The sequence below is a fragment of the Gouania willdenowi genome, chromosome 6, assembly GCF_900634775.1.
Source record: "Gouania willdenowi chromosome 6, fGouWil2.1, whole genome shotgun sequence".
Lineage (NCBI taxonomy): Eukaryota > Metazoa > Chordata > Actinopteri > Blenniiformes > Gobiesocidae > Gouania > Gouania willdenowi.
Genome location: NC_041049.1, coordinates 31,547,188 through 31,559,563, shown reverse-complemented (window position 1 = coordinate 31,559,563; position 12,376 = coordinate 31,547,188). Strand labels below are relative to the sequence as shown.

At 41.1% G+C, this 12,376-nt stretch overlaps 1 protein-coding gene across 1 annotated transcript; it reads left to right on the top strand.

Annotated features, from left to right (window-relative positions):
• The first annotated feature begins 672 nt into the window (after positions 1-672).
• Positions 673-12,134, top strand: LOC114465426 (3-oxo-5-beta-steroid 4-dehydrogenase-like). The gene is made up of 9 exons (XM_028450426.1): positions 673-830; positions 3,588-3,755; positions 3,896-4,012; positions 5,864-5,941; positions 9,911-10,033; positions 10,283-10,392; positions 11,309-11,474; positions 11,587-11,669; positions 11,751-12,134. The coding sequence occupies exons 1-9, from the start codon at positions 738-740 to the stop codon at positions 11,791-11,793; spliced, it is 981 nt and encodes a 326-aa protein (XP_028306227.1). The 5' UTR covers positions 673-737; the 3' UTR covers positions 11,794-12,134.
• The last annotated feature ends 242 nt before the right edge of the window (positions 12,135-12,376 follow it).

Here is a 12,376-nt window from a genome sequence, read left to right as displayed (position 1 = left end):
TGTGTTGTTTTCAGACTGTGTCACTTTATGCACTTTACATAGGAAAAACTGATCTCAGCTATGTTATTGTTTGTTTCCTTTTTTAATATTCCTATTGAGTTGAAAGAGCCTTCCTAGAGTAAGTATGCCCAGAGTTAAAGTCAAACATAAGCATAGTCATTTTCCATATACAACTAATGGTAAATTAATGGTATAGTAAAATATTGTTGCAAAATATACCAACATTTCCATCAAAGTTTTCTAATAAAATGTTTTGATCATGTCCATTGGGAAATGTTCTTGTTAAAGTCCGACTTGACTTTCACCCCTTTCATCAAATTATACTTTTTGATAAAAATGCCATGCATTGGTATTATAATGTGACATCTTGCCTCTGTTAGCATTTACTCTACTTTTATTCAGCTTTGATACCTAACCTTTTCAGATGCTATGTGGAGATGCAACTTTCTGCAACATTTCAAGATGAACCTTTTGTTAACATCTTATAGCCATAGGTTTTCACCAGTCGTAAGCAGAGGAGTATATATTTTTTTAAATGAAAAAGCAGATATGAACAAAAATAAACGTCCTTACATATATACAGTATGTATATCAGAAATGCAATTTTTTGTTCATATCTGCTCTTCCTGTTGGACGACATAGCGTCAGTATCAGCAGGAAAGATAAAACGCGAGTTCAATGTTCAAGGTCAAGCCGCAGAGAGAGTTTTTCTTGCTGTTATTCCCAGTGTATTAGCAATGAACCTGACTGCAGAGAGCCACAGGATCCCTCTCAGTGATGGGAACAGCATTCCTCTTCTGGGATTGGGGACTTATGGAGACCCTCGAACGGTGAGAAGTATCACATATTTCAGCATTTGGAAATCAAACAATAGACCTTAAACATAAACAGTGACTTTGAAATGTTTAAGTGCCTTTACAAATTTTAAGAAATTTTGGATCATGAACAGTTGAATTACATTAAGGTATGTTGATTAGGTTTTAGAGCTTAAGCTAGGATCTAAAATGTGATTATCTATCATTAATTCAGCTTATCTTTATTGCTGCAAAAGAACGGCACGTTTCAGAGATATGGGCTTCTGCGGGAGGGTAAAGATCATGTCTGTTAAATAGCAGAAATTACAATAGCCTAAAGCTGCCTTCACAGTCCCGGACTCAAGCTGAGTCTCAAAATCATACAGTGTGGATACTTACAGCAATAAAAACAGCTCTTCCTCCTTTAGCTGTCCCAGCTGTAGTCCACCACCACCTCCTTAGTCCTCAGCTTTAGCTGTGCTTCATGCAACAAAGCTCTCCACTAGCCCTTTGCACACCTCTTCTTCCTCATTATTAATGCAACCAACTGTAGAAATGTAATCAGAAAACTTTTGGAGGTGGCAGGATCCAGAGTTGAACTAGAAGTCTGAGTGTGAAGAGGAAAGGAGCCAAAACTACACCTTGGGGCACTCCAGTGATGCTTTATCCTGTGTCAGATACACAGACTCAGTTACATACTGCAGCCAGCATGTGAGGTAATCCATGATATTGTGATTTCCTAGTGTAGCTGCATATCCAACATCTTGTCAGTCAAGAGGGTTGGATGCTGTGGCAAGCACTGAAGAAGTAAAAAAACAGGACTCTCAAGGTTATTCCTGCACTCTCAAGATGTGAGAGGGCATTGTGGGTGTGAAAGATGATGGTATCTTCTACATCAATGTTCTATCACAGCGTAAAATGCCAGGGGTCCACAAAGTCAGACAGCAGTCTTTTCAAGTGATCAATAACAAGCCTCTTAATAAAAGACTTCATGACATATGACATGAGAGCCACAGGTTGTCTTTTCTTTGGTATCTGGCACAAAACAGGAAGTTTTCTGTGCATCAGACCCCTTCCTCAATTTCAGGGAAAGATTAAAGAGGTGCTGGAAGACATCTGCAAGCTGCATACACTCTGAGAACCCTGGAGCTGATTACTGTATTTCTGGTCCAGTTTCCTTTTTCCTACTCAGGGGCGGATTCACTAAAGGTTTAAGGGTATTGAAACGTGTGCAAACATCACTCTACGCGCTAATAAGCCAAACAAACCCTCGGGAATCAGTAGTGTGCGGCTGCTACACATTGCAATGTGCCCTCAATCCGTTTAGCGTGTTTCCATCTGATGCAAATGTATATTAGGTGGAGCTCACAAGGCGAGCAAAAAATGGGAGGAGGACATGCAAATAAATTAACTGACAAGCAGGTGCAAACACACACTCAGAGATTCGCTACAGTAAAGTGTGTGAAGGAGAGAAAAAGCAGGATGCCTGAAGCCCATGTGGAGTTTGGTACGTGTGTGTCCTCTGCGGTGCAGAGCCAGAGGATGCTGTGCACGGACCTATATGGATGTCGCTTCGGACGCACAGCTCCAGTGAACTGTTGTGTCTTTCTCTCCATGTTTTGACCATCAATAAACTCTGGTGTTGCGTTAATGTCAAGCCAGAATCAGCTGATCAGATGCGTAATTTACGCAGTGATGGACCAATGTTCACTTATGAGAGTGTGCATCACACAGCGCTGCTCAGAGTGGCTGGATAATGGTCAGTAGATCATCGTCAAATGGTGCAGACTGATTGACAGACTTGCTGCATTAACCCGGATCAATGGTATATCAATAGGAAGGTATCTGTCCATATCTGCCTATTTTTCATGACTGAGCAAAGTTACAGGACCTGACTGAGCATTAAATCAGGAGGAAAAAATATAATTAGGTTTTAAAGTTGTTTTTAAAAAAAAGAAAAAGAAAAAAAAAATGTATTTGTTTATTTAGTTTTCTACGTTATTAAATATTTGTGCAGCAGACAGAGAAGTCCATCTGCCTCTGCCTTAACTTCATCAAATATCATTGTGTGCTTCTGTGTGCCTCACCTTTCCACATTGAATGAGCAAAACACTCATTTAAAAAGGGCAGTCTCCACCACTTCTGCACGCGCTCTAATCATTGCTGCAATCTTAGTGAATTCTTTGCAGCAGGTGAGGAAACTGTGTCACCAAAGGATTTAGGAATGGACCTAGTTTATCACCTTTTATTTCAGATCTTACCCCTCAGTGTGTAGAACTCCCTTTGTAACTGGCTGGGTGTGAGGACCAGGTCCCAGATGGTAATGGGTGATGCTTCATGAATAATAATTGTAAAAATAAAATAATCTGACAACCTTTCAAAACGACCCGCTGGAGCCTTATTAAAACTTTGAGCAACACTGGATGAGACCATTCTTTGGTTGTACAGAAGTGAGTCTGGGCCCTGCTCATGGAGTGACTATTTTCCTTTTTGATCAGTACTGTACAGAACACTACAGTCAAGAACACCCAAATATAACTTTTTTGTTTTTGCCTGGCAAATAATATGTAGCCCATGTTAAACACTTTGCTTGTCATTTCTAATGCATCTTTTTTTTTCAATTTGCCTCTAAAATAATGTAATGACTGATTATTGTAATCTGATTTTACATTTTTTTGTGTATAAAGCCTGGGCCTAAGTAGATGTACTGTTTTCAAACAAATCAAAGTTACGAATGGTATAGACACCAACTAAAAAGAACGTTGTTTACATTATTTGTGTGTTTCTAACAAGACGCCCAAAGGAAAAGCCCTTGAATGTGTCAAGCTGGCCATAGACGTGGGTTACAGACATTTTGATGGAGCACTGGTGTATTTCAATGAGCATGAAGTGGGTCAAGCCATCAGGGAGAAGATTGCAGATGGAAGCGTGAGGCGAGAGGACATTTTTTACTGTGGGAAGGTGAGGCATTATCTGTCCCCAAATGTTTTTGGTCACGCTTTAATTTATCTTGAAGATGCTGTCATGGCTGCCATCTGTTCCTAATCTGTTTTTTTGTTGGTCTCTCTGCTTTCTTGTTATTTGTGAGTCTTCTATTTCAGCTTTGGAATACCTTTCATCCACCAGAGTTAGTAAGACCTGCTCTAGAAAGGACTCTCAAAGCTTTAAAACTGGACTATGTAGACCTCTACATTGTGGAGCTTCCTATGGCCTTTAAGGTTTGTACACTGCACACCTTACTTTGAAAGAAGTTAACCAAGTGTAATAACAAACAATTGGTAGTTAGGCAAGCTGTTTTTCTTTTCTTAAAAGAGGATATATAGCCAACTAAATTGAAACATAGCTGCTGTGCAATGGTTGGTGCAGACAATTTTAGGCAAAGTTAGGCAAGTCTTAGCAAATGGTAAGTGTTAAATGGACCTAAATTATATAGTGCATGTATGACAAAGTAGTTCCAAAGGGCTTTACAATTATTAGCTTATTCACTCACCATTGGAAGCAATAGAGTTCAGTGTCTTCCCCATATAGACAGGCATAGCCTTCGGATCAAAAACACGACCTCACAATTTGAAAACAACCCCATATCACCTGAGACTTGGGCAACAGTGGCTCAGGTGGTAGAGAGGTCATTGTTTAGTGTAGGAAGATGAAAAAATGTGGCATTCTGATGTGAATTTAACATCAGTTGAGGCATGAACTCAGACAACTGTGTGGTAGATTCTTATTCTCTCTCATTATAGGAATTCTGCAGCTGCAATGACTAGTCATTGAATCGATAAGTCAATCCACAACTATTTCATTATAAAACGTCCTCTGTCAACTAAAGCTAATTGGTGAATGGAAATGCCACATGTAGCTTCACTAAATGATGAAGCCTGTCACCTGTGTTTCAAGACAGCAGCTGTTAGTGTTTAAATAATTCAGTTAGCACAAAAATAAAACAGAAAGAAAGAAAGAGGATTTGCTGGAGTTTCCAGGTGCTTAAATCAAATTCTTAAAGCGATTATCCAGAGAATGAAAAGAGAGAAAGAATATTCAAAAGCGAACGTCTCGATGTCCCTCCCTAAACAGTTCCACTTCCTCCTCCTACCGCTGCCATTTAATTGACAGTCTCGAAGCCTATTGGCTGGGCAATCGTGGCTCGATTTTCTATTTGTATAGAGGTCTATAGGACGAAGGCAGGACTTACTGTAAATACATTATATTAATGACCCCCGGCAGTAGACCGTAGTAAAAGACTAGTTGGGAATTTTTTCGCATTTCAAAAGAATTATACATAAACATAGATTTCTCACATGAGCTTTTAGGAGTTAGAATCCTAATGTTTGTTATAGTTATCTACATGAAAATAAATAAGCTCATGATGAGCAAAACCAATTTCATTCAAATTCAATCAAGTAAAATTACGAGATGGAAGAACAAATGTGTGCATATCAATTTTAACTAAATTAATAGATTTTTTAAAAGACAATTGAAAATCTGTGAAACAAACAATTTAACTGAACCAATTAGATTAAAACTTTGTATTTTTTATTGTTCTTAATATTATTATATTTCTCGCAAAAAAAATCCTGTCAATATCTTTTGTCTTAGATAAAGTTAAAAATTGTCCCATTAATCTTAAATCCTTCTTTAAAAATGTACATGATTTGCAAATGTAACCTTGAATATTCAATAAGGGTGTCCTCCTGATACAACTTTTTCACTTCTATAATGATACCCATATTGCAACCTTAATTATTGGCTGATACCGATATTGAAAGCGATATAATATTAGTGCAAATCATACATTCTTTTTTTTGTCATGTGGTTTGTTAGAAAAAGCTTCATCAAGTGATATTACTCAAACAGAAAACAACAGTCTGCAACAGAATGTATGAGAAAAACTCACCCATTATTAGAAGTGCTGGATATGATTTTTTTTTCTTGCTGTTATTGGATCAATATTCAATATAAATATCGAATTGGGACTAATGCGCTCTAATAATCAGCATAAAGATAGCATTTCTACAGTGCCATAACCACACACTGAGGATTATGTTTGCTTTAATGCTGTGTTTATTTTTCAGCCTGGGATGGAATTTTATCCCAAAGATGAGAACGGGAAATATATCTATCACCAAACAGACCTCTGTGCTACCTGGGAGGTGAGTCCATTATGTTATTATTTTTAAGACCAAGTATGATCATTTTTCACTGCAACAGAGAAAAGTACATGTAAAGATCATATGGCTGATGTAATAGGTGTTGCTTCAAATCCCTTTATTCGCTTCTTTTAAAGGGACACATCAATTTAGCCACATTCTTCACGGCAACAAGATCATCAACAAAAACAAATGTATATTTTTGTAGAAATTGATCATTACCTCCCCATCCTCCTCGCCTCCGCAAAACTACTCAGATGGAGGATTTGAAAAGAAGGAAGCTGCCTCACATGCTCCTCCCACTCCCCCAAAACTGAGGCAATGGAGAGCAGTGGTGGCTCCTGACAAATTTCTCAGGGGGATCAACTGTTCTGATGATGACTAAGGTGACCCATTATATGGGAAAATTAATAAGCAGCAAGACAATTGCCACATCCTGTTATTTTCAGGTCAACTTACATAGCAATACCAAATGTAACGGCTCCAGGGAAAAGTTACATCCAGGAGAGTTCAACCAATGTAATGTATTTGGCTCTACAAATTAAGATCAACAGAGAGATAAACTGTGAATCAGTTTACCTTCAAATATCTTTGAACATGGACCCTTGCTTTACCAAAGGGGACTACATATAAGTCAAAATCATTAAAAGTATTTATTTAGGGTTCTTTTAAGTAGTTATCTTAATTACAAATAGGTTATATACATCCAAATAAAGGGGTAGTGCATTTAAATTGCTCAACATTGCACAAAGAATACTGTATTTGCGTGTGCGTGTGCGTGTGTGTGTGTGTCTGATTTAATATTTGGCACCAAGTAGGCGCACATAGACGTTTTTAAACAATTGGCTTGAAAAAAAAACTTTAAAAAAAAAAACATGTTATACTATGATGAATGTTGCAGTTTATCCAGGATACCCCTGGAACGATGCCAGTCCATCACAGCGCACTCGCAAACGTGCGCTCACACACGCGCACACACTTACTTTGAGTAGAGGCGGCGGTGGCCTCTCTCCAGTTTATTCTGTGTAAAGTGAGAGATGATGTTTCTCTGTGAGTTGATGCAAGGTTAGAGCAAGGTAGTCGGCTGTTAAAACCATCAGCATTGCCTGAAGTGCACAGTTAAATGTGCAAAGGACATTGGTGATTGCCCATTTGTTGTCTTTGTGGGGAACTGGGGTGTCACTCATCTTCCTCATCAGAAATTCACACGCTACCGTAAATTCAATTTCAACCACGTCGTTTCCAGCCCACATCAGTGCGAGCCCTCCCGGAACCAATAAGGAATGCATTGCAATGACTGAAATAAGAAAAAAAACATTCATGTTACATTCGAGTCTATTTGAGCAGTCTGGGCGATTTTCAATTTGACTGCCCAAAAGGGGCAGTACTTCATGCAGCACAGTCCTGCGTTGATTGGACAATGAAAAGATGAGCAGCTCAAACTGTCTAGAACTATCACAGCCCTGTAACACTGTTTCCCTTTTGGTAGGGCATTGCCCTGATCGCCCTTATGAAGAAACCGGCCATGTTGGAGAGCAAGGGCTAAATTCATGCCATTGATCATCAGACAGAGTCCTGCTTTCTCAGTGGCTGTGGCAAGGCTGCACAGTTCTCTATCACAACATTCGTTTGGTTGTCTCACTATAGGATATTGGGATAATGTATATGCCTCCGCGTTATATCTCAGAAGCCCAATCTCATTACACCAATCCTGATTGGCTGGTGAAATGTATTCATCCGCCGAAGGTAGTCCCTCCTACTATAAGTAGAGGGGGCGGAGAATACAGCGTCATTCAAAAACCTCTTCTCACTCAGAGCTATCTCACGTCGCAGCAGCTTAACTGTCCACAGGTGGACCCTTTTCTGGATTCTGTCGCCGGATGCTGCTGTTGATGCTTTTTCTGCTCTCGACCACACCAGGTCGACCAGTGTTTTCCCTGCTTTTCATGCTTGGTGCAACACTGCTTTGACGCCCTACGTGGCCGTCGAGAGCCGACCGCTGACACACCTGTTTTCAGCTTGGCTCAGCGCTTCATCGGACGCAACACCAGTTAGCGGCTCGGTTACGACACCGCCCTCGCCACCCCACCACGGTTGCGAGGTGCTAGGCGTCAGTCCTTGGTTATCTTAGCGGCTAGCAGCCACGTGCCAGCGCTAGCTAACCACTTCTTCCTGCTTGCAAACCAGCACAGAAGAGGAGATGGAGGACAAGTCCACGCACACCAGGGGGGTTTGGATGCTCGAAGGCTTGGCTCTGCAGGTGCGGGAACAAAATCTTGGGCCGGGACACACACCAGGTCTGCTCAGGGTGCCTCAGGCTGGAAGAAGCCCGGCAGGCCCTTCCTTTCACCACTGCACTGTCTTCATGGTGAACAACTTCCGTCTGTGGCTTGCGCACCATGTCAGCTTGTCAAAGCAGGAACCCTATCTTCCCCCCTCATGGCACCAAGGCTGTCGCGACAGAGTTGGAGACGGAGACCTGTGCGGAGCCTGCGGTCCGACCTCGCCTATGTTTCTCCACCCGAAGAGGACATTCTTGACTTAAACTTGGACTTCCTCTTTGTCCTCATTTTAGAGGACAAAGAGGAACACGACATTTTTTGTCAACCTGGCTCGTGCTGCAAATCCCGTCGCCTCTGTTGCCTCCTTGGAGGGAGCTGAGGAAAGCATACGCGCCGCTGGCCGACTGGCCATCCCCTGGCCTGCCGTCGTGACCGATTCGACCAGGTCGCATTATAAGGGGAAGCGGTTCCCAGCAACCAGAGGTCTGGCAAAGCAACTTCTCCCTGTCTTCCCGGAGTTGCTGGACAAGGTGGCTACAAGGCCAAGAAGAAAGATGACAGAGCTCTCCATCTACCCAGGAAGTCCCCGATCCTGTCGCCACCTGCTCACCGCAAGGCATTCCCTGCTCCTCAGGGTGCGCAGTTTAAGACCCCTAAACTGTCTGCGCCCCAGCCCGCCCAACCGTGCAGGCAAAAAGAAGAAGAGAACAACCTCCTCTCATCTTCCCCGGTGAGGCAGCTGGATGTTCCCCGTTCTCCAGCTCCACTTGTTCTGCTGTCAAACGTGCACCTGAGGGCCTCCCACGACCCCGCCTCCCTGCTACCACGGCTTGGTCCGAAGGCTGCGGGGAGGGAAGGATGTTTTTCCATGGAGGTTCCGGCTGTTGCCTCTCCGAAAAAGTGTCCAAAAACACGCATCCACACTCATGTTCTTTCAAACAAAATAATGTGTGCCTCGCTGTCGCACCCAGGCCAAAGACTGAGGGCGCAGCAAATCAAAAATCATCATAAAGCACAATGTCACCATAAGCAGCGCTGCTGCGATGCCCGCTGTTCTCTTTTGTTGGGTGGGCTGTGCCCCCCTCGAGCAAGGGACAGTGGGGTCTTCACCGTCATGCTGCCCCCGGGAAGAGTGGACGTTGCTCCTCTTGGGGGCATTGGCATGATTCCACCGCTAGAGGGCGCCACCGCACCACAGAGGAGGCCACTTGCTCTCAAAGGGAGATGCCTTGACTGTGATAGGTGGAACCATCAAGTGCTCAAAGCAATAAGTCTGACAAAATAGTTTGAAAAATGTTTTTTGAGGTCATAACTGAAATCTAATTAAACATACTAGGGATTGTGGAATTCACTGTATATAGAATGGCTCAACAGGCCATTGTCGAGAGAGGCATTCCCGCTTGATCCCTGTTTGTTTGGCTACAAATATTAAACAGTTTTTTCTGTCAGGAACTCTTTAACATGGCCTTTAATCAACATGAGAGGGGTGCTATACATAGCAGATTTAGTGACATAAATTGAAGCAGGAGAATCAACAGCCCATAGGAAAACTTAAAAAGACCGGCAGGATAAAAAGCAATGCAAACTTCACTCATAAGGCAATCTATCTGTTCTTTTTGAGTTTTGCACCATCTCATCTTTGAGATGATCCCAATTTGTACAATAAGAATGCAAAACCCCTGTCTTTTAGGCTTTGGAGGCCTGCAAAGATGCTGGCCTGGTTCGATCCCTGGGAGTCTCCAACTTCAACCACCGGCAATTGGAGCTGCTTCTGAACAAGCCAGGCCTCAAACACAAACCTGTGTCCAACCAGGTGAACTCAACTGCTCTCTTCTAATCTTATCTATCAGTGTATGTGGAGCTAGAACATACATGAGATACACAGCTTTCAAAAGCATTAATCAGGGGATATGCAAGTCTTTTTACCTTTTGATACTGTATCTCAAGAGGAAGAGATTTCATTTCCCTTCACTCTAGCTTTCTTTATCAAGCTGATGTGTTGTAGGCTAAATCTTGGCCAGCATCCCTTTAACTGATCTCTTTCTTTATGTTTTACTTGCAGGTTGAATGCCATCCATATTTCACACAGCCCAAGCTGCTGGAATACTGTCGTCAGAACGACATCGTAATTGTTGGATATTGTCCTATTGGCTCCTCCAGAGATGCATCCTGGTATGTATTTTTTAAACCATTCATGAGGACTTTTTATAGCTGATGTGATACTTTTGTCATGCTAGTACAGTTGTTTGGATGTCACACACACAATGAGCCTTCAGAGCCATGCATGCAGTTTCTAAAAACGATTGTGTGTCCTCCTATTCAGTAACTATCTCAGCAAATCGGGATGAGTGATAGAATACACCCTGGACAAATTGCCAATTAGTTTGGTTTTTACACATCTAAGAACAGTTAGAGACTCACAAGCTGTGTGACAACTGAAAAAGTTGTATAAGAAAGCTAAACTGCCCCATATGAGTTAACCAGAGGGAAACTCCATCAGAGATTTTTACTGTTCGCAGTTTCAGATGAAAACTGTGTGCTTAGGCTTTCAAAAAGGAATACAACTGAATATAATTGAATATCATAAAATATAATCAAATAGGTTGCATTTTAGAGTTTTTGGATTTAAACATTTTGTTGCCTGTTATCCTGATATTCTTAGTTATCTAATCTACTGTGTGATTGTTCAGTATAAAATAAGGTATGGGCTTGTGAAAATGCCTTGCAATTAAAAAACACGTTATTCATTCCTTTAAAGTAATCAGAGGCTTTTAAAACAAACTAACTCTAAACAAACAGGTACCGCGCAGACAAATAACAGATTGCAGAAACACAGTTCCCTTCATGATATTGACAAACTAAAACCTGTATTGAGAAAGACTAAGAAACTTAAAAAATGAATTAAATTAGCAGGATTAGATAAGATTCTGTTTGACCTGGATCAGCTAAACCTAAACCCTTTCCATTAGTCCTGATGTGGTTTCTCACCTCTTGGTTTTATGGATCTCATTACCAATGCTGTTTATGTCACTTGGTTTCATTCACTGATTTGACTCATTTGTGTTGCTTCCCTGTCCTTCTATTTCAGGGTGAATGTGACGTCTCCACCTCTTCTGGAAGACAAGTTGCTTGTGTCGATTGGGAAGAAGTACAACAAGAGCAGTGCTCAGGTGGCTCTGCGCTTCAATGTGCAGAGAGGAGTGGTGGTCATTCCCAAGAGCTTTAGCCCTGAGCGGATCACACACAACTTCCAGGTAACAAAACACTGTAGAATTTGTGTGTTTACACATGGTGGAGGAAGCGTGTGATAGCATACATAGTTTTCAAAAATTCATGCTAATTTTGTCAGTAATGATGTCATTGTAGATATTTGATTTCTCGCTCACTGAGGAAGAAATGAAAGGAATCGAAGATCTAAACAAGAATATTCGCTTTGTGGAGCTGCTAATGTAAGAATAAATTCTAGTCCCTTTGTTTCTAATGCAGTATTTTATTCAACACTGAACTGTTTTATCTTTTTACCTCTCAAGGTGGAGTGACCATCCAGAGTACCCATTTCATGATGAATTTTAAACTTTTGTTAATGATATAGATTCATTTGATTCTCTAAAACCAAAATAAAATGAAAATGGTGAAACAGAGTTTATACCTTGATAAAATGACCATTGGTCATGTACGGAGCACAAAATGTGAAGAATCGACAAGGATCAGCTAGTGTTCAGAACAAAACTTAGAAAACACAGAGCATCACAGGTTTACGATGGCATTCTGGTGGAGCAGTACAATGGAGGGAAGAAGATAATATTTTTTTGTCACTGTGATGATCGACAGACACCATCAGACAACATCTTAGATCTCCAGCTTTCAGCATAGAACAATTTTCAAAATTTAAAACAATAAAACACATGCAAAAAAAAAAAGTTCAATGTGTTTTATTGTTGACTATCAGTCATGGTGTGTGTATGAAATAAAGGTGAATGTTGTTTGTTTGTGCAGACTTCCAGCATCGAGATCCTTTAAGAAATGCATTAAAGCCCTCCCATTTTGGACCCCTGTCATGGGGAAACCATACTGAATAGGCTTTTGGTTTGTAATGCAAGTTGAGCAGATAATGTTTTTGAAATCACTAAAATTATGTACAGGAAAAAAAACTGGG

Bases quoted from the DNA above. Each gene is read 5' to 3' on its own strand.
- LOC114465426 (XM_028450426.1), top strand. From the start codon at position 738: ATGAACCTGACTGCAGAGAGCCACAGGATCCCTCTCAGTGATGGGAAC. The intron at 10,393-11,308 runs GTATGTATTTTT...CTTCTATTTCAG, and splicing joins TCCTCCAGAGATGCATCCTG to GGTGAATGTGACGTCTCCAC. The intron at 11,475-11,586 runs GTAACAAAACAC...ATGTCATTGTAG, and splicing joins GGATCACACACAACTTCCAG to ATATTTGATTTCTCGCTCAC.